Below are 24,831 nucleotides of genomic sequence, written 5' to 3'. Positions count from 1 at the left end.
AGAACAATGTGATGTGATTTATTATTCAGAAGCAGAAGTTGGTCTGAGCTGTCGTATTGTTTCATCATTACATATGTCTTCACCAGAACGTAGTCAATGAGGTGTAAACTAGACTTGCCTGCAGAGTTTGAATAGTCACAATGAGTTGACAGTTGGCTGCAATTATTTGAGTAATGTGACGCCCTTTCCAAATGTTTTTGTAGAATTCCCTCCCTGTCTCCTTAAACGCTGTAGTTTAGACAGAGTTGACAAAGTCATAAAATGCTTGTCATTCCTGCGTTTGTTCAACTATTCATTCATGTTTCCGTCTTTGCTCAAATGTTAATGCTGCTCCGGGAAGTGTTTTGAAATGTGTCTGTGGGCTGATTCACAGCTTTAAAACATACATTACAAAGCTAGTCCTGATCACAATACTAGCATAAATCATAATTGTTCAGCCCTTGCCAAACTTTGAACTGGGGCTGAAACATACAAGCTCTTCACCGTTTAGTGGAAACATGCCCCAGACCAGCAAATGTTTACACCGGACGAGCCCCTCTGACTTTATGCCCAGCTTTATCCATATATATCAGACACATGCGCCTTCAGCTGTTGACTGTGCTCTTCCACATGCCGTTATCCAACATCGGCCTTGTTTATGTGCATCTACATTTGTGCCACGACCCCCTTTTGCCTTAAACATCTATATTTCATGTTTCTTGAAATGGCACTGCCTTTCGTCTTGTTCACTGTACTCGGCCACAATGCTATTTTTCCTGTTGCATCCTATGAAAATCCCGCAATCAACACATTTCCCGCGGTCCTCAAAGGGCAGCCCTAATGTTGTTGTTGTTGTTTTTTTGAGCCGCTAAATAACCCAGCAATAAGGCGCCATCGCTGATTTGCCGCGGCCCATCTTTCCTCCCATTGTAGTTAGTCCATTTTGTGCATCAGAGGACGTGAGCTTTATCAGAGCAGGCCGAGTTGAAGAGTTCTTTGTAGTTGTCATTACAAGCCAAGTCATTTATACTTTATCTTTCTGCGCTTGTGCAACCCCGGCGTTTAAACAATGCGCGCTTACCCCTCCCGACCGCTCATCCCTTTGCGAATGGTAATTATGTTGCTGGTTTAAAAAAAAAAAAAAAAAAAAAAGTGCTGGGAAAATGGCGGCCTCAACAGTAACTCATTAATTCACTATAGATTCTGCCCCACAACATGCCCATTGTGGCGCAGCTCTCACAAGGCTTGGGAATGCCGTCGAGTGGGCCCGGCCCGATGCTTTATGGCACCATGTGACACCAAGTCGTGGCTCTCAGTCGCATAGCTCCAAGGAGATTGTGCAACTCGGAAATTCTTACGGGGGTTTACTGTTGTTGCTGTAAAACACAACGGGTCGGCCTGAGGTTATTAAGTAAAGTCGAGGAAAACAGAGTTCAGTGTGTCTTCAGTGTAAAGCGTATGCGGCGTGTTTGATGAGCGGCCAGACTTTGTCCTGGGGCAGTTACAGCGTTTTGTCGTTTTATTCCTCTACTTATTTGCTCATTTTATTAATTTAGAATAAAGCTTCAAACGCGATACTGTATAAAAAGATTTGTTATGTGCACCATGGAGTGGAGCAATAGGAGGTGCAGTAATAAGCTAAGATGTGTCGCACGCAAAGATCCACGATAACTTGCAAAAATTAAGATTTCTTCATGATTTTTCTTTTATATTTCGTTCCATTTTAGCCTTGTTTTGGTCCTGATTTAGTGTTTTCAAGTCTTGTTTTGACTAAATTCGATCAAAAAAACCAAAGTGATTAAAGCAGTACTAAGTAACTCATGCCCCTAGAGGCCGTAAGCACCACTGCAGGTGTTGTATCATGTTGCATTTTTTTAATTCATTAATAATCCGTGAGAGTAAATGCTACACTGACAGAGGGAGAGAGGGATATTGTACATCCAATTACACAATGGAGATTTTTTTTTTACTCAAACTTGGCTGTAAATACTGTTTAAGTGGCGCTAGCCTGCAGTTAGCTTTGGTCGTTAGCCTGTTAGCTTCTTCTTCGTGATTCAATTAGTGTGTATTGGTGCCTCCGGTTCGGAAAAAGGAAAGTTGCAATTGTGGTTTTCTGGCCAGAGACACCAGGGGGAGATGAAAGACCCCCCAATTATCCCATCAACACTTGTATTACCCCCAGAGGGACTACGGTAAGGATTTATCAAGGTAAAAAGTAGTAGTAAAAAGTACTTAGTGCTGCCTTAACCGAGCACATTTTCTCCACTTAGGCTTTACCTAAATGTAGAAGCTTCCTGCATTTAGAGCTTGCAGTCTGTAGGCCAGTGCAACGCCTCAGTTGAAAGCTAAGACCTACAAAAATGATGGCTCTTTAATCGTGTGTTTTTGACGCTTTTTTGTTGTTGTGCTTTTGCTTTTCCAGCACGTATTTGTAGCTCATTTACCGCGTTTTTGTCACATTTTGGAAGTGTTTTTGTTGTGTTTTCGGCTTTTTTACTCGCTTTATTTTGTCTTTTTTTTTTTTTTTTTTTTTGCTTTTTCATCACTCATTGCACGGTTAAGGCGGGGGTTAAAGGGTAAATGAAACATGCCCTGCCACTATCAACATCACAGGGCTATTTAGGCGGGCTTCAGAAACGCTCCAACAGCCCGTGACTTTATAACAAAGCGTGCAGCTCCAAAGCACTTGCTGGAAGAAAAATGAAAGTGCGTGACCTTTTAGAACAAAATAAATCCAGGCGCTGACAGTGTGTGTTCGGGCTCCTGATATGATGTTGTTTTTTGTGTCAGGAAAGCTCTTCAGAACCAGGAGAGGAAAAGGTGAGGGAAGCGCGGTGGAACGAGGGACGGCAGTATAAAGGGGGCGTGGCTTCGTCGCTATCGGTCACATTCCTGCAGAGAGTGTGAGAAGTGGGCGGGGCCTGTGTGGGCATTGTGATAGTGGCGCGATCTGTGATTGGCTGCGGCTGAGGTTTCGAGTGCGCCGTCGTTGCTTATCGTTTTTCCTTCCCTCGGCCTGTATTCCGTTTCCAAGACAAAACCAAAGCAGAGAAAGAGAAAGAGGGCGCGTGCTTCTCACTGCTGCCTGACTCTGGTTATTTGAATCACTGTAGGCCAAGTGTCAGATAAACACATCAATGAATCTCGTGCGAAACTGAAACCAGAGATGGGAGTTTGTAGTGAGAGAAAAGTGCCAGAAGTTCTCCCCTTTGACCTCGACTCCGCTGCGTCACTGTGGACTCAGACCAATTAGTTTGGGTGAGCTGGGATGACATTGCTGCTGGATAAGCTCCGCTGAAGATGCTCTCGCCAAACTTTTTATGTAGTCAAGAGATTATCAATTGACTTCTCATGCATTTTATGATATCCAACTGCATCCTGAAGTTCATGTTAGCTTTGTAATTAAAACCTTGAATGTCCACACAATCTTACTGTCCCATTCCTAACTGATTGACTGGCTAAGACGGTTAAATACAGTGCCGTGTTTGTAAATATTTACAGTCATGATTGCTGAGATAGCATTTCTACCTTTGATCCGGTGCCTCGGTGCAGGCTTGATGCAGCAGACAACTTCAGAGGGAATCGTGGCTCAGATTAACGTTTTAATCCAAAAGCCAGGATTATCGGTTTTGTATTTTATTCCTCCCCTCACGATTCCCGCGCTGACTCTTAAGACAGAGCGAGGGGTGTGTCTGTGTCACTGCTGCAGGAGCAGGGCTCGGGGGTAGAGCGGCTGTTTGAGACTAATTAACTCAAACACATTTGAGCACGTCAGCGCCGGGCTGCACGAGCGCTGACTGTAGCTCTGCCTCATCGTCATCTGCCCCGGAGCGCATGCCCCATGTGTCCACTCCAACAGCACGTGCAGCCGCTACAGCAGTCACAACCTCCACTCAGGCCTGCCGCTGAATCCCTGTTAAATACTGCAGGGATAGAGCAGGGTCTGTGGGAACCTCCCGAATGTGCACTTCAGCCGTCAGTGTCTCCAATACATGTCATATAATGCCACTGACTGCACATTACCATGGTGCATCAGTTCATTCCTGATGATATGCTGATTTTGAGTTATTGAATGTGCTTACTAAATGTTTTCTAGTTATCAAGCTATATTTAGACAACTTTTCTATGCTAATAATAACCTTAGCCCTGGAGAACTTTTTACAGTGAGGCCAATATCTCTCGTAGTTTTGTGTGGACGAATAGAAAGCTTTTGGAAGTTGCATTGTTGTCAGAAACTTACACGTGTAACTGAGACTTCTGAGCGAGTTCCATTGTTGTGTTGTGTGTTTGAAACAACAACCTGTCTTTCAGTTAGAACTACTTCTCTTTGACCGAGTGACCAAAATCCCTTATTTGTAAAAGGCCTTAAGATGAGATCATTTTCAGTAGAGCGCAGAATTCCCTCTCAGTTTCCTGCAAACAGGAAGTGGAGTGTTTTCCTGTGGGTGCTGTGGCTGGTCTTGCTGACATCCTGCCTCCAGTTATCACAAACGCGCAGCTCCTTTGGCCTGAAACTCTGAGGATTGGGCCTTATCTTCACCATCATCTTGACACATGTTAAAGATTTCACCACAGTATGACTAAGGACTTTTCAGAAACAAGTGCTGCTGCTGACCTCTTCTTTTCTCCTTGTTCCTGGCAGTCATTGTGCTGTGTCTTATCCTCTTTGATACTCCCACTTTATGAAACATTCCTCTGGTTTAAAGCAGCCAGATGAAGGGAGGCTCTGAGTGATAAACTACATGGACTGCAAATAAGAAAGTTATGACAGGGAGTCTGTTATCTGCAGAAAGTGACCTCACAGCCACCTATGGACTGGTCATAGTCTGTTGAATAACAGTACATTTACTGTAGATGTTAGTCATCTGAGAATACAAGCACAACTGTTTCATTGTTCTGGTTTGCCTCATGTATGTGTGACGACGATGATGAGATTGAGAAATGCCATCATCTGGCTTTCCGCATATGAATTTAAATGAAAGGTGTAGGTTAAATATTTGCTGTTACTGGCCGTCTAAATATTGGCTCATACTTGAAGTCTTGGTATTTGCGCCGAGTGTCTAAGCGCTCCTCCTCACCACTCGCAGTGCATCAGCACCCAGGTAGAGAAAGAGAGAGAGGTGCTCCATCTGCAGTGAACTCCTGCTCGCCCCTTCAGCTTCTCTGAAGTGCTTACAACAAAGTCTTGCTTAGACCTTCAGGTCTCTACAAGAGTTGATCACGGGGACCAACGCAGCCTGTCAGTTTATATTGACGCGCTGCGCTCTCAGACGCTAACATGAGGGGTAAGATAAGAATAGTGTCAGAAGATGATGCATAATATACACAACGCTGGTGCTGTGATGTCATCGTTACAGGAAAAGTTGCGCAGCAGCAGTAACAATGGACCCACATAAACGGCTTTTGGAAATCTTTCAACATAGGACATAGTTTAATCAATCAATCAGAGTTTATTTCTTTATAATTTACAACAACACTTGGAAAAATAAAAGTGCTTCACATCAAAACATAAGAGAAAGCATCAACATTTAATGGCATAATGGCAAAATATAAAAACATCGGAAAAAACAAACCAATTGGAGCAGCACTAGGTGTTTTGGAAGTGAGTCTTTCGGTCTGGACTTTAACATTGGCAGGTCAGGGATGACTGGGAGCGAGGTCCACAGTGTTGGCCTTGCCACGGCAAAAGCACCATCGCCCCTCTGCCTGGACCTGGACCTGGGCACATCCAACCATATGAGAAGGCAGTGGACAGACTCCCGGACAAATATGGGGAATATGTCTATGAAGAGCTTTAAAAACAAATGGCAACATTTTCAAATCAATATAAAAACAGACTAGGAGCCAGTGGAGGGAGGAGATGATGTGGTGATGTGGGATCACTGATAAAACATTGCGTTTCGGCTTGAGCTTGTTTTCGTGTGTACAAGGTCTTAGTCAATTCAAGTGATGTTTTGTTGACCCTGTGAAGTTTCAGTTTTCAAACAATACTGATGTGGTATTTTTTCCCTTATCAACAATTTGTAGCAAAGTCTTCAATACAGTTTAGCTTTAACTGCGGTCATATGCTCTTTAACCCTCGGTGTGCCCTATGAAATGCCTATTCTTGGTTCAGTGTTTTGATTCTGGAGGGCTCATACAGGACTATCCCAGCCTCCAAGGGAACAAAGCGCCCCTGTTGTGCCGGTCAGCACCGTGTGTGTGCCCAAGTGCCGGACCTCTGCCTGTGTGTGTCCACTGGCTGCTCTTTTGTTTTCCCGCCCTGGGCCTGGCTGCTTTGGCCTGAGCTCAAGCCTGACTAATATGGACGTATTTATACACCAGGCTGCCGTCACACAGAGCAACTTCAAGCCCTCCATTGTTTCACACAACTCTGTGACTTCAGAGATAACTCCTGGGCTTAGTTCCTGCCTCTATTGTCTTACTTTGCTCCTTTACTTTTCTGTGTAAGCAAGTCTTTGGTGTCATCTAAGATTCTCCTACAAATACTAGAACTACTACTACTACCACTGCCGCTTATTTCATCTTTCCATTACTACGTCTAGTACTTCTTCTACTACTGCTTTTTGACTTGCAGATTTTAGTCCTAAAGGTTGTTTCTATTTTTACTTTATTCATTCGATGTAAAGCCCTCATGCATAACTTTCTCTCCGCATGCCACTCTCAATCAGCCAGGGTCAGGCGTTTAATAACTTCATTAATTAAAGTCTTAATCTCATCAGGGAAAAGCTACACTGCTAAATATTCTAAAAGTCACATGGAAAGATTCTCTCTCCTCTCACATTTTATTATGAACGAAGCGTGCCTAGTTTAATATCAAACATCATGCTTGTATTTGGAAATATACGTTCCTTTTGTAGTTGTAGGATAATTATACACATTCCCTGATCTGGCTGTGCGACGTCTGAAAGTCTTTGTGATATTGCTGTGTTTTTCCTTTGACTCAGATGTGACCTGTGAACTCTGACCGCTTCAAACGGCCCACGCCCAACACATGAGACCTCCCTCATTCAGGACTTCATGTTACATAATGTCCAATAACGACATGTATTTGATATTTATACTGTGTTATATTTGCAAATTGATCATCGTTAAAGTGAAAGGAAGCCATTCCAGATTGTTATCTGTGTCACAAGATCAACGTAAATGTTGTAAAACTCAAGGACCAAAACGACAGCAATACCGAACATGCGTCTAAGGATCAGCTCTATGGTTTTTAGCTGTGTGTCTTCTTGAATATATAAGTAAAGCATTTGGAGGACCACCTGAAATCTAATGTCTGCCTGAAGTCCAAGCTCTATGGAGACAAGCTGGTGACGTCCCGCTCCCCGTACTGTTAATAAACCAATAAAAAAAAAATTATAAGACATCATAGCCATGTATTTATATTATTTATCAAAAAGTAATCAAATTGTTACTTTTACCAAAGTGTCTTGGATGTTCAAACAAACTAAAACATGCAGGAGCGCTGCTTGGATATCCTTGTTTTTTTCCAAAATCTAACTTTGGTGCTCTTCAGTTCAGGGATCAGCAATTGACTTTAAAAAGATACAAAACTGAGCCACTCAAAGAAAAAGTGCTGGTAAAAGGCCTTTATTGCAGCATGGCCATTAGATTAAAACATTGCCTACGCGTTTCAGCCGTATAGGCCTTCGTCAGGGCAGTACAGTGTCTTGGATGTTGTTTGTTGATTTGTTTGAATAGTTATTTCTAGAGGTCAGTTCTTTAAAGGCACACTGCGTAACATTTGGGACTATACTGTTGCCAACAATACAAAACATGCTCCCAATGACCAGCTAAACATTATTTTTGTTGCGGGTAATCAAATAATAGATTTGGATGAGAACCTAAACTGTTCTCAATCTCATCTTTGGCTGCCTTAAGTCTACTTCTCTATGGAGACGAGTTGGAGACGTCCCGCTCCCAGTAAAGTTACAGTCAGGTCTGAGGAGAGATAAACCGCTCACAGCAAACATTTCGTTTGGTCATTTTTTAGGTATTTTTCAAAGATTAAAATATCTGTATTCATAGAAATAATGGATTTTTTTCTGTTTATTGAAAAGTAACAAGGTGTGGCTTGAAAAAGACTGGTTTCATTGATAAAACGTCAAAGCACAGCTGTTTTCTGATCTTTGTGCCCAAAAGATTGACATCTTCCTCCTTTTCAATTTTTGCCCTGTCAATACAGCTGCCTTTTCAGCAAAACACAATGCTTTATATTCTAGAAGCGCTGCTTAGCTTGATTTTGCCAAAATGGAAATAAAGAAGTTGAAAATGTAATTCTCAATTATATTAACCTCTCAATAAATTAACCTGGATGCGCTGCTACCAGACCCCCTTCTATAGTAACATAGATTGAGAGCCATAAACTCTGACCAGCGCTTGCGCCTATGACCCCTTAATGCACGCTGTCCCGGGCCACTGTAAGCATTAGCGCCTCTCGCGGCCTTGCTTGGCGCTTCCCTCTCGGCTGTAGTAAATCAGATGACCCCACAGTTCAAGGACAAGGCCACCACCAGCACCACCTCCTCCTCCTCCTCCTACCTGCCGCCCCCCGTCCCATTCAAACACAGGCCCCAGGGCTTTGTTGTTTCGGACCGGACAGTTGGGACAGCGGAAGGATGAATGGGTGAACACACGGATGGATGGATATAGGAGGAATGATGTTTGGGATTGGGAATGTCGGGGGGGAGATTCGGCTAAATAGGTCAGGACTCTTTCTCACAATAGCGGCGTTACTGTGGGAGTTGAAGGGGCAGCCGTAGACAAAAGTGTGTGTGTGTGTTGGGGGGGGGACCCAATTATGGACATAAATAACATCTACATCGAACTGCCATGGAAATGAGGGCCAGGGGGTTAACTGTGTGTGCTGTAGGTTTCATAGTCATCACATGCAGACAAATGAAGGGGAAAACAGCAGTGTCTTATGAAGATTGTTACGCAGAGGTGCACCGGGGATTGTCCGCTCCACACCTGGCCTTGAAGTCCAGCGCAGGTTTTCAGATAATTGGCTAATTGTACGTCCATGTACGCCCTTTAGTTAATCCTTAAATAGATTCAAGAATAGCCAGAAGACGTCAAATAAAATCAGATTTTTCCTTCTTTTTTTTTTAATAGTTGTTTTTGGGCTTGATATTTATCGTCTGTACTTTTCTTAATTCCCCCATTTTTTCTTTGTAAAACTTTGATTTCTTACTGAAGCAAATTGAGTTACTGCAGCTTGTGTGATTATGCACTTTTAGACAAAACAAAAGTTTAGGTCATTTTTAGTTGACAGGTTCGAGTATCGTTAGAGTCGATATTATTGTTTATCGCGATACTTTCCTGCCTCAATATATCGAACTACAAATTTGTTATCGTGACAGGCCTAGAATCAAATATCATCTTCCGTATATTGTAAAAGCAGACAATGTGAAAACAGGGTTGTGCATCTAATTACAGACATTTTATTGATATTTCCGTGACAGTATTGCTCCCTCAAAGTTGTGAAATTTGCTTATTATACTCTCGAACTATTTCATTGTTTGTAAATGGTCTATCCCACCAATTGCGTTTCACTATATTGTATTGTGATGCACAGCAGCTGAATGAACTACATTGCATCAAAAGCCCCCCTTTTTTTTGTACTTAGCAAAGTTGTGCCATGTCATCAAGCAGTATTAAGTATTGTAGAGAGAAGCGTGTACTTAAGTGGAGAAGGTGCTGACAGTAACGACCACAGTAATGATGAAGCTGGTAGTTTGGGGCTTTGCTGATGAGCGGGTGAGCGGCAGATGATTGTATTCAATGTATGGGCCGCGGCCGTAGTGTATATTATTTTAAAGGTCTGATTATGGACTGCGGTTTAAACGGGGAGTGAGTCACGTGCGGTGTTTGCCTGCCTGCCTGCTCTCCTCCTGTTTCTGCCACAAACAGCTGTAGCCCAGTCAGTCCCGCGGGCGCGCACTGAGATGCCTCATCAGCGCAGAGGGAAAACTGCAATTTAAAACTGAGCATGTAGCACTTGGGAAGTAGCTCGAGACAGGAATTACGCTCTGCCTAATTCAAACAGTTTCCCATAGTGTAAAGTGCAAACATTCTTCTGTACGCTTGTTGTCAGATCTGTGAATTTATCAAGAATATTCACCTTTTTTAATACAGTTTTTAAGATTCTTATGATATTGACGATATGCCTTTGCACAGACCAGCATAGTTTGTGTTGATGATATGAACAGCACCATCAATGGACACTGTTTTCGACTTAACTTACTTAGAGCAGTCAGTGATAGTAGAAAATCGGCTGCCCAGCTTCAGTCTAATCCCGTGTGGTGAGGTCAGACAAGCAGCTAAATACTTTCATTGCTTCGTTGCTCTCTAACGACCCGGCTTGGAATCATGTGGGCATGTTCACTCAATCTCTCCAACCAGAAACCGCCGTCCCCTCTCACTTGGCTGTTCTTTTATGCGCTTGTTGACACCCCAAACAGGAAGGCACACATTGTTTTTAGAGCTCAACGCCATTCAAGTCCATGGTTGGACTCATTTTCTATGTCACACCAACCGCTTCAGCAGTCTTGCCTTTCACTCATTAATTATTTTAAGGCTGTCGACTGTAGCGGTCTCCTCTATAATCCTGAAAAGTGTTTCTGTGTGAAATAGCATTGGTCAAACAACAAAATAAAAAAAGAAGTCTGCGTAGACGAGGGGGGCACCGGTAACCATAACTGTATTATGTTATTTTGGGGTAAACAGGTCAAATATTATTATCTCTATTTAATATGTCTTACTCTTATACAGTTATGCTATACTGATCAATATGTTTATTTATGATCATTATTAAAAAAGGTGTGGTTTGTCAAAGCACCAAAAGTCCTTGATTATGACAGAAGTTGTTTTTACTGGACGAGATACACTGGCGACTGACACATGCCTTTTGCCCTTGTGTTGCAGAATGCAGCGATGGAGGAAACAGTAATCTGGGAACAGCACACGGTGACTCTTCACAGGGTAAGTGTTTCCACGTTTTTCATTCACTTGTGTCACTCCCCTCTCTATATTGTACTGCTCCCGCCCCGAGTGGCTTTGGCATACCAGCGCCGCCGTGCGTCTTCTCTCTCCTCCTCGTCTGCTCAGTGCAGGCCGTCTCTCGACTCGGCCAGCTGCAGCAGCAGGATGTACGTCTCTGGAACAATGGTCGGAGAATCCAGATGGCAGGAAACAAATCCAAGGAACTCTGAAATCAGCTCCTGCTTCCCTACTACTTCTTCGGTCTTCCTTCCTGTTGGCACCACGCTCCCCCATATAAGACTAGAGACACTCAAGGAATGAACCCATGGAAGATGTATTTTGTTTATAATCCGTAAACCTTCGTGTTTCTGAAGCTATCACATTACCGTAAAATCTATAGGTGTAGAAAAGATTGTAATCCTAATCTAGCTCATTGTCTTGTCGTGGTGTTTGCAGTTAGATGGTAAACTCTGATTAGTCAATGCTTTGGTGCCGTGGGATTGAGCAGAGCACCTGTCTAGACTGGCCTGTTTGCTGTAATCTAATTAGTAGTGGCTTTATAGAGGCTGAAGGAGTGGCCCAGTCACTGCTGGTGTTGTTGTGGTGATAAGATTACATCATATGATGTCCCACAGGAGTAACTCTCTGCATCGGAATAACTGTGGTCTGCCCCAGTGGAAACCACTGTTTAATATTTATCAATAACATAAATCAAAAGCAGTGACCGGTGACTGTGATGCAGGATAATGTCTGAGTTGTTTTTGTGCGCAGGCACCTGGATTTGGGTTTGGTATTGCCATTTCTGGTGGAAGAGACAACCCTCATTTTCAAAGTGGAGAGACGTCCATCGTGATCTCTGATGTGTTAAAAGGAGGGCCCGCCGAAGGACTGCTACAGTACGTCTTCAACCATGTTCAAACAGTGTGTTTTTCACACATATTACTCACATTATTTTATTCTTTCAGAGAAAATGATCGGGTGGTCATGGTAAACGCCGTCTCCATGGACAATGTGGAGCATGCCTATGCCGTACAGCAGCTCCGGAAGAGTGGGAAAAATGCAAAGATAGTAAGTTTATAAACAGAAAACATAGACTCACTTTGTCACATCATTGAGATGAAGAGGTTATTCATATCAAGTAAAACTTTCTCAGACGATTCGACGGAAGCGGAAAGTGCAGATCCCGGTGTCTCGGACGGGGGACAGAGAGACGATGTCCGAGCAGGAGGAGGACACCGATGAAGAAGCTTATGACCAGCAAGATGGTCCAAGTGCCTATGGGGCGAGTGGAGGGACAGGCACGAGCCGGCGGCACGAGCGCGACCGCAGACGGGACCGCAGTGCCTCCAGAGAGCGCAGCGTCTCACCTCGATCCGATCGCCGCTCACAGGCCTCCTCTGCCCCGTCCCGTCCCTCCAAGGTCACTCTTGTCAAGTCTCGCAAAAACGAAGGTAAAGGCGACATACATTTGATTTTATAATATATGCTTCTTAATTTGACTAATTAAATAACTTTCCTTTTTTGGAAAGCAGAATATGGACTTCGATTGGCAAGCCACATTTTTGTGAAGGACATTTCTCCTGAGAGCCTTGCTGCGAGAGATGGACACATACAGGAGGGAGACGTTGTACTGAAGGTGGATGACCAGCCTTTACTATGTGAAGGTCCTACTGTTTTTGTACACTTTACTAAGGTCCTTTTTCTATATCTGCTGTTTTTTCTAGATTAATGGCACTGTCACAGAGAACCTGTCACTGATAGATGCCAAAAAGCTCATTGAGAGGTCAAAGGGTAAACTGAAGATGGTGGTACAGAGAGACGAGAAAGCCACACTGCTCAACATTCCTGACATGGACGACAGCATCCCATCAGCAAACAACTCCGACAGAGATGGTTAGACATATTCAGCCTTTTTACATTATTAATCACATGTTTTTATTCCGCTCTAATGTTCTTTACATTTTGACAGACATTTCAGAAATCCACTCTTTGACGTCAGACCATTCCAATCGATCCCCGGGGCGAGGTCGATCGCGCTCCCCTGACAGGCCAGAGCCATCAGAGCTCCTCCGCCACTCGCCGCGGCCCCTCAGCAACGGCAGGTAAATGAAATGCACTCACACGCATGTGATTCAGATCTGTCACATCTCCCATAGGCACCCATCTTTCTCCTGCCGCAGCATGTGTGAGCACCCCTTACACATCACTCACCCCGCAGGTTACAGGCTGCTGACTAAGTGACTTACTGCATTAATGCGTCAATCTATAGGTAAAGACATAAACTATCACATGCTAACTTAGGCCCCCGAGTGCCCATAATGCAGCGCTCTGCGGGACAGAGGAAAGACCAGAAAGACCACCTTTACATATCATTTTGCCTGACTTTCTTGTGACCCTGTTATGCTAAGGCAATGTTGTTTAAAACTTGAACTCAATGAAATTCAAATTTGTGAAGTTGTATATGATTTATTTGGCACAATCAGACAGTATTTGTTATCCTACAAATACTGGGAAAAATATAGTTACCCACACATCTGTACATGGGAGTGAAATGAGCTTGTTATCAGTTATGACATAACCACATAACTGTAGGTTCAGCAACTCTTTGTGCCAAAAGAAAAATGTTCCTTCTTTTAATTTGCTTTAATCAATTCTAATACTTTCTATTTCATGAGAGGTAAGTGAAAGTCCTCGTTTATCTCTAATCTGCAGCGTCTGCTGAAGTTTTACTATCTGCTCATTTAGAAAGTGAATAGAAGAATTTGACATACTTCCCACAGTGCTTTGCCCGGGGCCAGATGGTTCACTGAACCTGATTGGCTGCTCCGCTCGGACACATTCTTCACCCATGTCCACGATGCTACTGTGTTTTTAAAAGATGAGGTCAAAAGAGCTGAGCATTTCAACGGTCTCTGAGTGAGAATGAGCGTAGCCTCACGCTAGAAGGAACTTTGCCTTTTTCAGCAACATGGTCCAAATATTGGAAACGGTTGTGTGAGTAATCAGTGTTATTGTTTTTGTGTGTGTTATTTTTTACTTTAGGTTTATTTGTTTTTCCACTTTGAATTTTTAGTCTGTCGCTATTGTCCGATATTAGGTCCAGTTATTTCTGCATTTGTGTTAACTGTGACTGCATCCCTAATTAACTTTGCCGTTTTGTTCAATTTTGACGTGTAGAAATCTAAAATAAGCCTCCGTCTCTGTGCGCTTATTGGGGCCCCTTTTGTCCTTGTCAGAGTTTGTGCTTCTTTTCCGAGTCCACGCTTTCGCTAGCTCCTCCTCTCATCTGGCTGTGCTGTGGGAGATGGTGTCGGTTAGGGCACTGGGGACCTGTCAGAAACTGTGAAGCCTTTTTAGCAGCGTTCTGCAGCAAAGAAACAGCGCAGTCAGGAGTTGCACTACTCACTGTTTCTTCTTTCACTTTGGCTCTGCCTCAGTCATCCATTACCGCTCACCGGCACAGCCTCACACGCTACACTGCGTCCTCAGGCTTCAGCTATGTTAGTCTTCTTTAGTCACTTCTTTTGCTCATTAATGCGCCGTTAAATATTCAAAACAATACATATGTTTGAGATGTTTCTTTTATGCGCTTAGACAAGGACATACAGGGGAATGAAACGCATAATTGCCCATGAAGTTTCTATTTATCTGTTATCACCAAATGAAGGACTGTAAGATGCGCTCTTGCTTCAAAACTCCAGCTGAACTTTGGTAGCCTTAAGGAAGTAAAAGTTTGACTGTGAACATGCCCCTCCTCATGTGAAAGAACCTACTGGAGGCCTGCACGAGAACTAATTAGGACCTTATTGGGGACTGGAGCTGGGACTGTGGAAGTCGTAGAAGTCGTTTCTGTTCATTTCCAAGTTAAATTTAGCCATAGGACTTTGCAATGCTAAATCGGGCTTATTCTGCTTTCTGATCGTGTATTTGTTCTGAGAGCCAAAACGAGAAGTGTAAACAAACAGCTTTTACATCATGTGAAATTGTGAATGCTTTATAGTGAATAAATCAACTTTAAGAAGTAATTGTTGAAGTAACCGTTTGATTCGAACACAAATAGGTCATGTTTATTGAATATAAACAAATCTCACTTTTATGTGTTATTGTGTTATTATATTAATCATTAACACAGTAAGGCATTTAATGATGATAATCATGATAATAATAATGTATGGGACTTCTATAGCGCTTTTAAAGAACACAAAGAGTTAAGTTTAGTTTATTTGTTAATTTGAGGATACATTCTGCTCAAAAGGAGTGGGCTGAAGCAAGAGGTTATGAGCGGGGCGCCTTCCCTCAAGCTCAGTATAATAAAACTTTCCATTTCACAATAGTACAAAACGAACAAAACAAACACCAAAGGAACAACAGTAAAAACAGATTAAGTGCACTATCTGGTCATAGTAGAATTGTCAAGATGGCATTGACATTAAGTAAGATCACATGACTGAACTCATGCACTGTACACATTCCCCCAACGCGTAATACTAATTACACTAATAATGATAAAGCTACATAATGACATTGTAATCAGGCGCATGCACGACCCCTGCAGCGTGCTTCGGTTTCCACAGCAATAACAAGAAAAGAAATGTACATGTTCAGTTATTCAAACCCAGGCACATACAAATACTACATACATGTGCATGTACCCGTTTATTAATCAGCTTTATCCTGTTTATCCTATTATCAATCATACATTTAACAGCATCATATTGTCATCAGTCTAATTGACAAAAGAAGAACTTGTTAGAGCTTATAAACATAGACCAAACTTATAACCACTGTTTGAATATAGTTAAATAAATAATAAAATCAAATTAAATACAGTTAGATACACTATTACCACTTATCCATTGTGTGCACAAATGTCAGCATTGCAGAGAATAGAAGTGTTCATTGATAAGTTCATGAAAAGAGCATAATTAGCCATAATTAAGCGACCAATCTGGGCAAAGTTTATAACATAGATATTGTACAGAACTGTATCTAAATGCAGCACGAGAAGGTTTTTGTCTGCACTGAAATCAGCTTAATGTATAGTCACAGTTTGCATTGTCCTGCCTGTTGTATCAGGCCTTTCAGCAGCAACAATGCAGTGTACTCCGGTCTATAGTCTGAGTGAGTGGCGCAGCTTGCACCTTTGCATTCTGCACAAAAGCTCCCGAGTCCTGCTCCAGCTCTGTGCCAGCAGCCAGTCATGTGACACAATTGGAATTCAACCATTGTTTTATGCAGCGCTTTCTACAGCGTTAGACCTATTAGAAACACACTGAGCACAGACTCTTCTCATGTTTATCTTCGCCAGGTTAAACAGGAACTCTGAAAAGTATCCCTTCAGTAAAGTTTATGTTGGAAAACCTACATTTTCACTGTGGTGAGAAAAGACTCAGTTGAGAGAAAAGTGTGTTAAAGGTTTAAGCGGAGAGTAAAATGATATTTAGGCAGTACAATTAATATACTCTGCTAAAATAAAGTAAATATCTGGTGTCAGTGAAGCCTTATTGTGTTGGTTTAGCAGTTTAATGTGTTAAAATGTTCACAGTGAACTATTTTAAACATAAATCACAAGACAAAACAATCTCAATACATCCTAGAAGAAATGTAATTGGCCCTAGTTCACGCTGTGCACAAATTGCTTGTAGATTTTCCATTTTCATCGCTGTCTAATTATAGCAACCCTTGATGATGGTTTATTTTAAGAACCACCTGATTAGTGGCTTGTGCTCTGATCGTTTCGTTTGTTGCTCTTGTGTAAACGATTTGCTTGTTGTTTACTCGCAGCCACAGGAGCCGGGATGAGGAGCGCCTGCCCAAACCAGGGGCCGTGTCCACACCAGTCAAAAGCTCTGACGACGGCGTCCTGTCTCAGGCCAGCGACCAGGCCAGCTCCGGCGGGCTGCCTCCTCTGCCTGGTACACGCCTTCCTTCTCCTCATTGTCCTTTCGTTTTGTTAATTGTTTGGAAGTTTTCTGTAGATTTAGTTTTGCGGTGGCCAGTTACTGAAGCCAAAACATACAGGAAATGACTGTGCACATTCACAGGCAGATTTCGCTTTACTCTTTTTATCTGTTTTGGCAGAACCAAAGCCAGTTTATGCACAGCCTGGTCAGCCTGATGTCGACCTCCCCGTCAGTCCCTCTGATGCCCCTGTGCCCAGTGCTGCCCATGACGACAGTATACTCAGGTACACCTTTAAAGGAATAGGCCACCGTTTTTACATACTAAAATATGTTCTTACCTCACTTTAGACGTGTTAATATATCCCCGTCTGGTCTTTGTCCGTGCGCTCTGTCACGCAAACGGAGCACATACGCAGCCTCTCCCACATGTCACATAGCTCCGAAAAAGCTCACGATAGAAGCTACCAAGCTCTTCCACGTGTTCCCTATTTAAATAAAGTTACGTGAAGTGTTTTCATGCGAAGTATATTTACACAGAAATGTAACATGTCGATTTTATAAGCAAATAAAAAGGGGGACTATATTGTGAGGCGTAATGATACGAGGAGCAAAACGTCCGCGCAGTAACTCCTAAAGACTTCCCCCGCTCACTTCCGTCAATAACCTTTAGGAGTTACTGCGCTGACGTTTTACTCCTCGTATCATTACGCCTCACAATATAGTCCCCCTTTTTATTTGCTTATAAAATCGACATGTTACATTTCTGTGTAAATATACTTCGCATGAAAACACTTCACGTAACTTTATTTAAATAGGGAACACGTGGAAGAGCTTGGTAGCTTCTATCGTGAGCTTTTTCGGAGCTATGTGACATGTGGGAGAGGCTGCGTATGTGCTCCGTTTGCGTGACAGAGCGCACGGACAAAGACCAGACGGGGATATATTAACTCGACTAAAGTGAGGTAAGAACATATTTTAGTATGTAAAAACGGTGGCCTATTCCTTTAATCATACATCTTTTTCATTTTGTGACTTTCTTCTACTATTACTGCTCATACTACGACACTTAAAGGGTATCTAACCCCCCCTTCCAGAGGCTCAGTCTGAGAGTGTCAGATTTGAAAATCTCAACAGAAAAGGGGCGTTGCCTGGAGGACTAAGGGGCACGCGGGAGGGGTGAGGGGTGGGAGGGGTTTCGGGGTCTGATTGACAGGCCTGAGTCATTTGACTAACGATGCACTCGCAACGCTCCTCGTAAACAAAGTTCGAGCACAGCGAGCTAACTTATTTAGCAACATGGTGAGACAGCTCTACAGCTCTCTTTACACAGGACAGGCATCGTGGCAGACAGTGGCCTTGTACCCGAGACTGCTCTGAGGCGCGGGGTTGTTTTATTAGTGATTCCGCTGTCATTTACAAAGCTAACGGCTTAGCATTGAGCAAGATCGATGTTAGCATCGCAGCTAAGGGACCAAACGTAACTGTCCTGGCTACTTTCAGAATCTACCGATCTATTTTAGATGTAGACTTTTCACTGTGGTCTACATAAACATTGCAGATGTATCTCAGTGTCCCAAGCAGAGAATGTGTGAGGTATAGAGACTTGATTATATGTATTACAAAGCTTTATTTTATTTCTCTCACAGCAAAGTGCACAAAACATGTCACATAAAAAAAAAATATTGTGCAAGAACACTGTCCTAGAAATAGTTTTCGGTTGGTCATTGAAGATAAAGCAGATAAATCATCCATGTTTATCTAAAGGCTTAACTAAGGGTCTGTAACATTAGGCTCTTGGGTCCACAAAGTCATTTCTATTATTACTACATTTAGTGAATTACAGGTTTAACCAATGTAACACACGCACTGAACTACCACTAAATGATGAGTAAAGGCTATAATAAAGTCTTTACATGTATGCTTATTTAGTTGAAATAGTGAAAATGATAGATCTTATTTTTTTGGTAAGTTTTCTTACTTAATTTTGTACTTCCTGGCTTTTACAACATTGCAATTACCCAATGCAATTTTTCTTTTGTTAATCTTACTACGACAATATCAATCAATCAATAATGACAGTTTATATTTCATTTGAGGATCAAGCTGCATGTGGTACTCTATTCACTTAGTCTACCTAGATGTGTGCAATAAACAAATTGAACAAATACAATTTAAATTAATACTTGCCATACAATATCGAACTTGACTGTTTAATACTTAATTTATGGAATCAGAACTAGAACACACTGAACTGAATTTTTAAATGTGGCTCGATCATCCATCAAACTTTGATACGCCTTTTAGATTGATATAATTACAGTTTTGAGGGGAAAAGGCATTAAAAACATAGCAGTAAAGCTGAATTCTTGCATCCACAGTTGAGCTACAGGATGGCTTAAATTAACCAAGTAGCAGTAGCTCATGTACAGTATGCTGCATGCATGCAGGTCTTCTCAATGCACGGGAGACAAAGTTGACTTCTTATGGCTATACAGTTGTTGGGTTGCAGGTTAGTGTTCTAAAGGCCTATAATGTTATATAGAGGTACAATTATTTCATTTTTGAGGAAATGTTTGGTCTTGTATAAGAAAGATAATGGACCCAGTGACTGAAATTAGTGATCATTTTTGTAATCCATACATTTATTTTTTTGGCTGCAACTTGTGAAAGTGTAATGCAGTTAATATGAAAAACTGGCTCCTGCCTCCCCACTGGGGAGTGTGACATCACATTTTAGAACCTGCAACCCAGCAATACCAACTAAAATAATTACACATGCACCATTAAGTTTTCAGCTTCTAGAGACAAAGTGGTGCTGGTTCTACCTCACCAAACCATCCTGTGAAATATCTGACAGAAACAGCTAAAGGCTTCATTTTGTTCTTGGATTGCTGATCAGTGTCTACAATTAAATCTTGCATGGAACATTGATTTCATCTACTATGTTGTCCAGTGGCATGTCAGCTTATAGAATTCTTCATATTGCAATGTTTACTCCCATCGTTCTATATGTGGTTGGCGACTGTCCTTGTCCAATGTGCCTCCATTTCCAGAAACATTCTTTCTTTGCCCGATAGAGAGGTCGTCTGAAAATGTGAATTGAAATGCTATAAAAAAATTTAAAAAACACACAAAGACATGAATTACTTTAAAAGGGAAGTCTGTCATCAATATACTGATCAAATGCATCACTGTGTGATCCGATACATACAGTGGACATGAAGAATGGTTTGCATGCATTTTCTCCACCTCTTTCTCCACCTCTGACTCTGCATGGACAAGAAAAGTCTGTTACAACTCAGCATACATTTTTGCGTGCAAGATGTGTTAGCATCATTCTAATTTACATTTAAAATATAGTCCTCAATAAGGCAAAAAACTGTTTTCAATGAGAAGAAATATAAACCACTTGGGGAAATAGTAATATAAACAAAATGATAGGTGAAAACAATTCTCCCACTTACTGGTGTAAAATACAATACTCCTATGCTACATTTGTTAGAATTTTAATGCGAGTTGAGCAATATTGTGATGTGCTCACCTACAGGTACTTATGACAGTTCAAATGAGTGGCCAGTCCTGTCTTGCACACACCTCAAGCTGGAAAATCCAGAAAACCACTCATACACGGGCTTTTTTCATCCACTGGACTTTGGTTCATGGTTAGCCACTGCTCTCAGGCAACACAGTCTGCATTCTGAAAAGATTTTGTTCCATACTGCCAGGCCAGTCTGAAAATATAATAATGCATATTCCACAGTCAATCCATAATCATCTGAGAATTCTAATGGTAACTGGTGCATTATTTCCCTGTAATCGCACAGTTCGTCTGAAAATCATGTTCTATATCACTCCACTGCAGCAATTTCCACAGTAATGATTAAAAATTAAGCTACTATTGTTGTGGAAGTCGCTTTAGATAAATCATCTGAAAAAACTGACTCTGCGTTGTGCAGTAAACCTGTGTAATACACAGCTTCTTGTTGTTTAATCCTTACTTATTCTACATTTGCTAAACTAGCACTATAGTCTAGCATTATAAACTAGCTATGTAATCTACGTAATATATTTGCCACACAAAATTATCAAGCCAAAACTTAACATGCTCACCTTATGTCCTCTTGAAAAATCTGGACCTGTGCCTGCTCACAGCCTCCTGCTTGTCTGGCCTCTCATACTGGGCACAGAGTGGTTCAGGCACAGGTACTTTGTCTGTGTGCTCCTGGTATGGGAGAGGATCCTCAACCACACTTTCAAACAGCAGGGCCATTAGTTGGTCAATGTAGACTGTAAACAAAGCACAAAACATTTGTCTTTGTAAAAGCATTGGTTGTGTTGTTTTTAATGTGACATACCTGAGGTAGCTCTGGTCTTCAAGGCTCGCACGGTGTAGTCGCCACGTTTGTACTTTGGGTACACTATTGCATGCCGCAGTACACCTTCAAGTGTTGTAGCATGTGACCTTGTAGCATTTTCATTGTAGTGCAGGGCAGCAATTTGCAACCTACAACATTTTTAGGTACAGATTCACACAACATTTTTTTTTTTTTAAATGTATGTATGTATTACCTTGCTAACATTCCTCTGAAGGAGAAGCCTGCACTTTTGGGGGAGAACCTAATTATCAGGCTGTGGAAGGCCTCAAGGGTTGACGTGTGGTACACCGGGCTGATTTTCTCCACATCCTTCACAAAGCGTGGAGCCAACACAATGTCACTGAGCCTCTCACATGCTGCTGTGCCTACAGAGTAAATTACCATGACATAATTGTAAAGCAATTTTTGTTTCGAATGACAATGCCAACCTTACATTTTTGAAATGTACATAAAATACAATGAGTAGAGGGCCAGTATTACTGATAACAAATGCAAAACTTACTTGGTTTGAGCCACACTCTTGACCCTTCCCCAACCAGAGGCCCGTGTAGGCACCGAGGGAACAGGGCATTGTCGTGCGTGTGCACATTCTGCATGTGGTTGGCCACAGACGTCCACTTAGCGACAGCCTCCTGTCCCGAGGTGGAAGTCGAAGCTGCCCAATAGAGGTGATTTACCACGCTTTTTCTCCACTGGCCAGCGTCCTGGGTGCTCTTTCTCTTTGCGAGCTCATCAATTTTTTCCCCAATTCCTAGAGTTTAAAATACATATTTACTAAATGCAGAATAACCATAATATTACACAGCATTCCCCAAATGCATACCCTTTCCCATGTGCCATGGGTCAAAGTAGTGCCTGATTTCCTTCTTTTCCTCCCTTAAAAACTTTTGCACGCCGGTGTGTCGGTCCGTCACAATGGCCTCCACATTGACACCCCTCTCTTCCAGCATGGTCAGACTCCGCACAAAGCCCTCCTTCTCCATGCGCACGCTGTTTCCAACCTCATTGCTCTAATAAGACAAAAAATAAATTAGGTGCTGAAATGCACAGAGTGATCCCAAATTACATATTGAAACATTCCTTGAATTCCATTACCTGGACTAGCTGGATGTCAATGACTTTGTTATTACTGAGATTCATCATCGTGTAACTGCCATATTTGGCCGAATGTCCTACACGAATGCAAGTTGTACGTTAGCTGACTTTTACTTCTGATAAATGTTAATGAAATGTATTTACCAGGTGAATCTGCCCGCATGTCCCCGCCCAGTGACACAGAGCCGCTTTCAAGAGCCTCCCTGATGAGGTCCTCCTGCTCCAACTTCCACTGCCAGTTGACCGTAGGGATGAGGAGCTTGGCCTGATGCCTGTAGAAGCACTGCTCTGACAGTCCCTGAATATTGAAGGCCCTCAAGAACTATAAAAGGAAAAAATAGGTTATCAACTGATAATAGATGGAAACAAAATCCAAACAAAATAATTTGTGCTGTACCTTTGAAATCTGGCTAAATGATGAGCCGGTGAACAGCACAGCAGCACAGAGCTGTAGGTTTCCAGCTGGGACGTTGTTCACCATGGGCTGACTGGACCACTGACTGGAGAACTCACAGCGAGGACACTGTTGAGTGACCCGAAGCAGTGTGCCGACTGTGATGGTGTCCACAGCACAGCGACCAGTGCAGACAGGACAGCGCCTGAACAGCTCCAGCAGTTGGTCCTCGTGAACAATATATTTTTTGTCCTTGTGTGGAGGGACTTCAGTGGGAATGCTATATAAAATAAAGGATATTTCATCCCTCAAAAAAACAGGAAGCTGTATATATTTTTTCTATTAAAAAGCTAGATTTCCTTTGTACCTTGAACAGTTCACAGTGCTGGCACTGTCATCGATGTGGAAGCTGGGGTCAGACGCTGACACCTCACACCTTCTCCTTTTTAAAGGTGTAGAGGCTGCTCTGGGACTGTCAGGAAGAGGGATTTCCATCAGGTCCTCAGTACCACAACCGACGCTTGTGTAAGCGGTCCGGGCTTGAGTAGCTGTACAAAACACAAACAAAATAAACAAACATGTTAAAAATGGCCGTAATTATCATTTACACAAAACAGAGTGTTTTTAGAAATAAAATGACTGTATAAACACCTTTGCTTCGCCTGCTCGGCTTCACATTGGCCTGGACACTTGCATGCCTTACAATGACTGGATCAGTCTGGCAGCCAAATTCTCTGGTCACTGGCTGAAAACGTAAAAATACATATTATTTTTAAAATGTACACTACAGAAGAAGGGTAATGTGTTACATTTCCTTAGTGCATTTAATTGTTGTCTAATGCAGATTAGTGAACGTAAGCCAACATATGGATCCCAGCACCAGAGCACCCAATAACCATACGGTCCACCTGGAGTGGTCAGCCCTCTCGCCCCTCACTGACCACGATCACATATCACACGAGCGCGCGCGGAGCCACGGGCACCTGCCTGGTCAGTTTAGCCACACATTAAATGATAGCTATCCGTTAGCTTTATAGGTTAGCTTGTAGATGCACTCACGTTTTGCGCAGCTGTTGTCAAATATGAAAGCTACTGTCATCGCGAAAATGTAGACTAGTTTGGTGCTCAGTCTCAAGCACAATTACGCGCGGTCTCAGCGTAACTTTATTGTGCAGACTGATGCATTAGCCACTCCCGCTAGCTACAAAAGGCTATAAAAGTTCACATGTCATAATATACAGCGGTGTAACTGTCAGCTCACCGTCTCATGCGGTTCATAGCTCTCTGTTTGAGCGCGGTTAGAGAGTTGCCAGGCAGCTGATGGATGCAGACTGCTGTTCCTCTGCCCAAGTCAAGTGAACGAGTGCGGGGCGCACCGCTTGGAGCACACGCAGCCACAAGCCTCACCCAGTGCATAGTTTATTTACACGCCAGATCCCGCATTGTTTGAGACACTACTACAATCTATTTCTACGTGCACTATCGAAATTCTACTTACATGACATTAGTAGCAGTTTTAGGTTGTTGTTATTCTCACTCACCTCAGATTGGCGCCTGAAATCGTCCTGCTGGCGGGGCAGCAGTGTCGGTGGGCTCAGTCGTGGAAGAGCAAGGGTGGGGACTGCCTCATTCTTCAAACGAAGAACCTTACTGTAGCCCAGCTCAAACTCCAAGGAGTTGGCGAAGGAATCGCAAGCAAAATGTTGGTTGCAAACTCCAGCACGAGGCGGGAGTTCGCAGTTTTCCCCCAGGCCAATTGCGCGCAGCCACTGGCGCCTAATTTCTAAGTCCTGAGGAAAGTAATGTAAACCTACAGAACTATGACAACCTACAACACTACACTTTCTCCCCATCCTAACAAACAAGACTACAACACTACACCTAATATTACACAATACAGAACACTAAATACAGCTAACCTAGCTAATTCTTATGCTAAATGCTACTAATCTCTCACTAAGACTAAACTACAACTAAATCTAATAACTATCTAAACTACGACAAGCTAATAAATCTAACTAAAAGCTACGCTAATAAATCTAACTAAAAGCTATGTAATAAATCTAACTAAAAGCTATGTAATAAATCTAACTAAAAG

The 24,831-nt window shown here is 42.4% G+C and overlaps 1 protein-coding gene and 1 long non-coding RNA gene across 9 annotated transcripts in view; one reads left to right on the top strand and one right to left on the bottom strand.

Moving 5' to 3' along the window:
* The window catches only part of tjp1a (tight junction protein 1a), an 86,134-nt gene that overhangs the window by 45,959 nt on the left and 15,344 nt on the right, over positions 1-24,831 (top strand). For all 8 annotated transcript variants that reach the window (XM_079555667.1, XM_079555668.1, XM_079555662.1 and 5 more), the window contains 9 exons: positions 10,909-10,965; positions 11,737-11,861; positions 11,931-12,033; positions 12,119-12,416; positions 12,498-12,601; positions 12,690-12,858; positions 12,935-13,067; positions 16,750-16,880; positions 17,047-17,152. In XM_079555667.1, the coding sequence (XP_079411793.1) occupies positions 10,909-10,965; positions 11,737-11,861; positions 11,931-12,033; positions 12,119-12,416; positions 12,498-12,601; positions 12,690-12,858; positions 12,935-13,067; positions 16,750-16,880; positions 17,047-17,152 (1,226 nt within the window). The remainder of the gene's footprint in view (positions 1-10,908; positions 10,966-11,736; positions 11,862-11,930; positions 12,034-12,118; positions 12,417-12,497; positions 12,602-12,689; positions 12,859-12,934; positions 13,068-16,749; positions 16,881-17,046; positions 17,153-24,831) is intronic.
* LOC306962522 lies at positions 20,030-21,287 on the bottom strand. The gene is made up of 3 exons (XR_013792824.1): positions 21,224-21,287; positions 20,971-21,155; positions 20,030-20,119 (listed from the first exon to the last, which is right to left on the bottom strand). It is a non-coding gene; the product is annotated as an uncharacterized lncRNA (long non-coding RNA).

This window comes from Gobius niger, assembly GCF_951799975.1.
Source record: "Gobius niger genome assembly, chromosome: 4".
Classification (NCBI taxonomy): Eukaryota; Metazoa; Chordata; class Actinopteri; order Gobiiformes; family Gobiidae; genus Gobius; species Gobius niger.
Note: the sequence above shows the minus strand (reverse complement) of the source record. Positions and strands in the feature narration are given on the sequence as shown.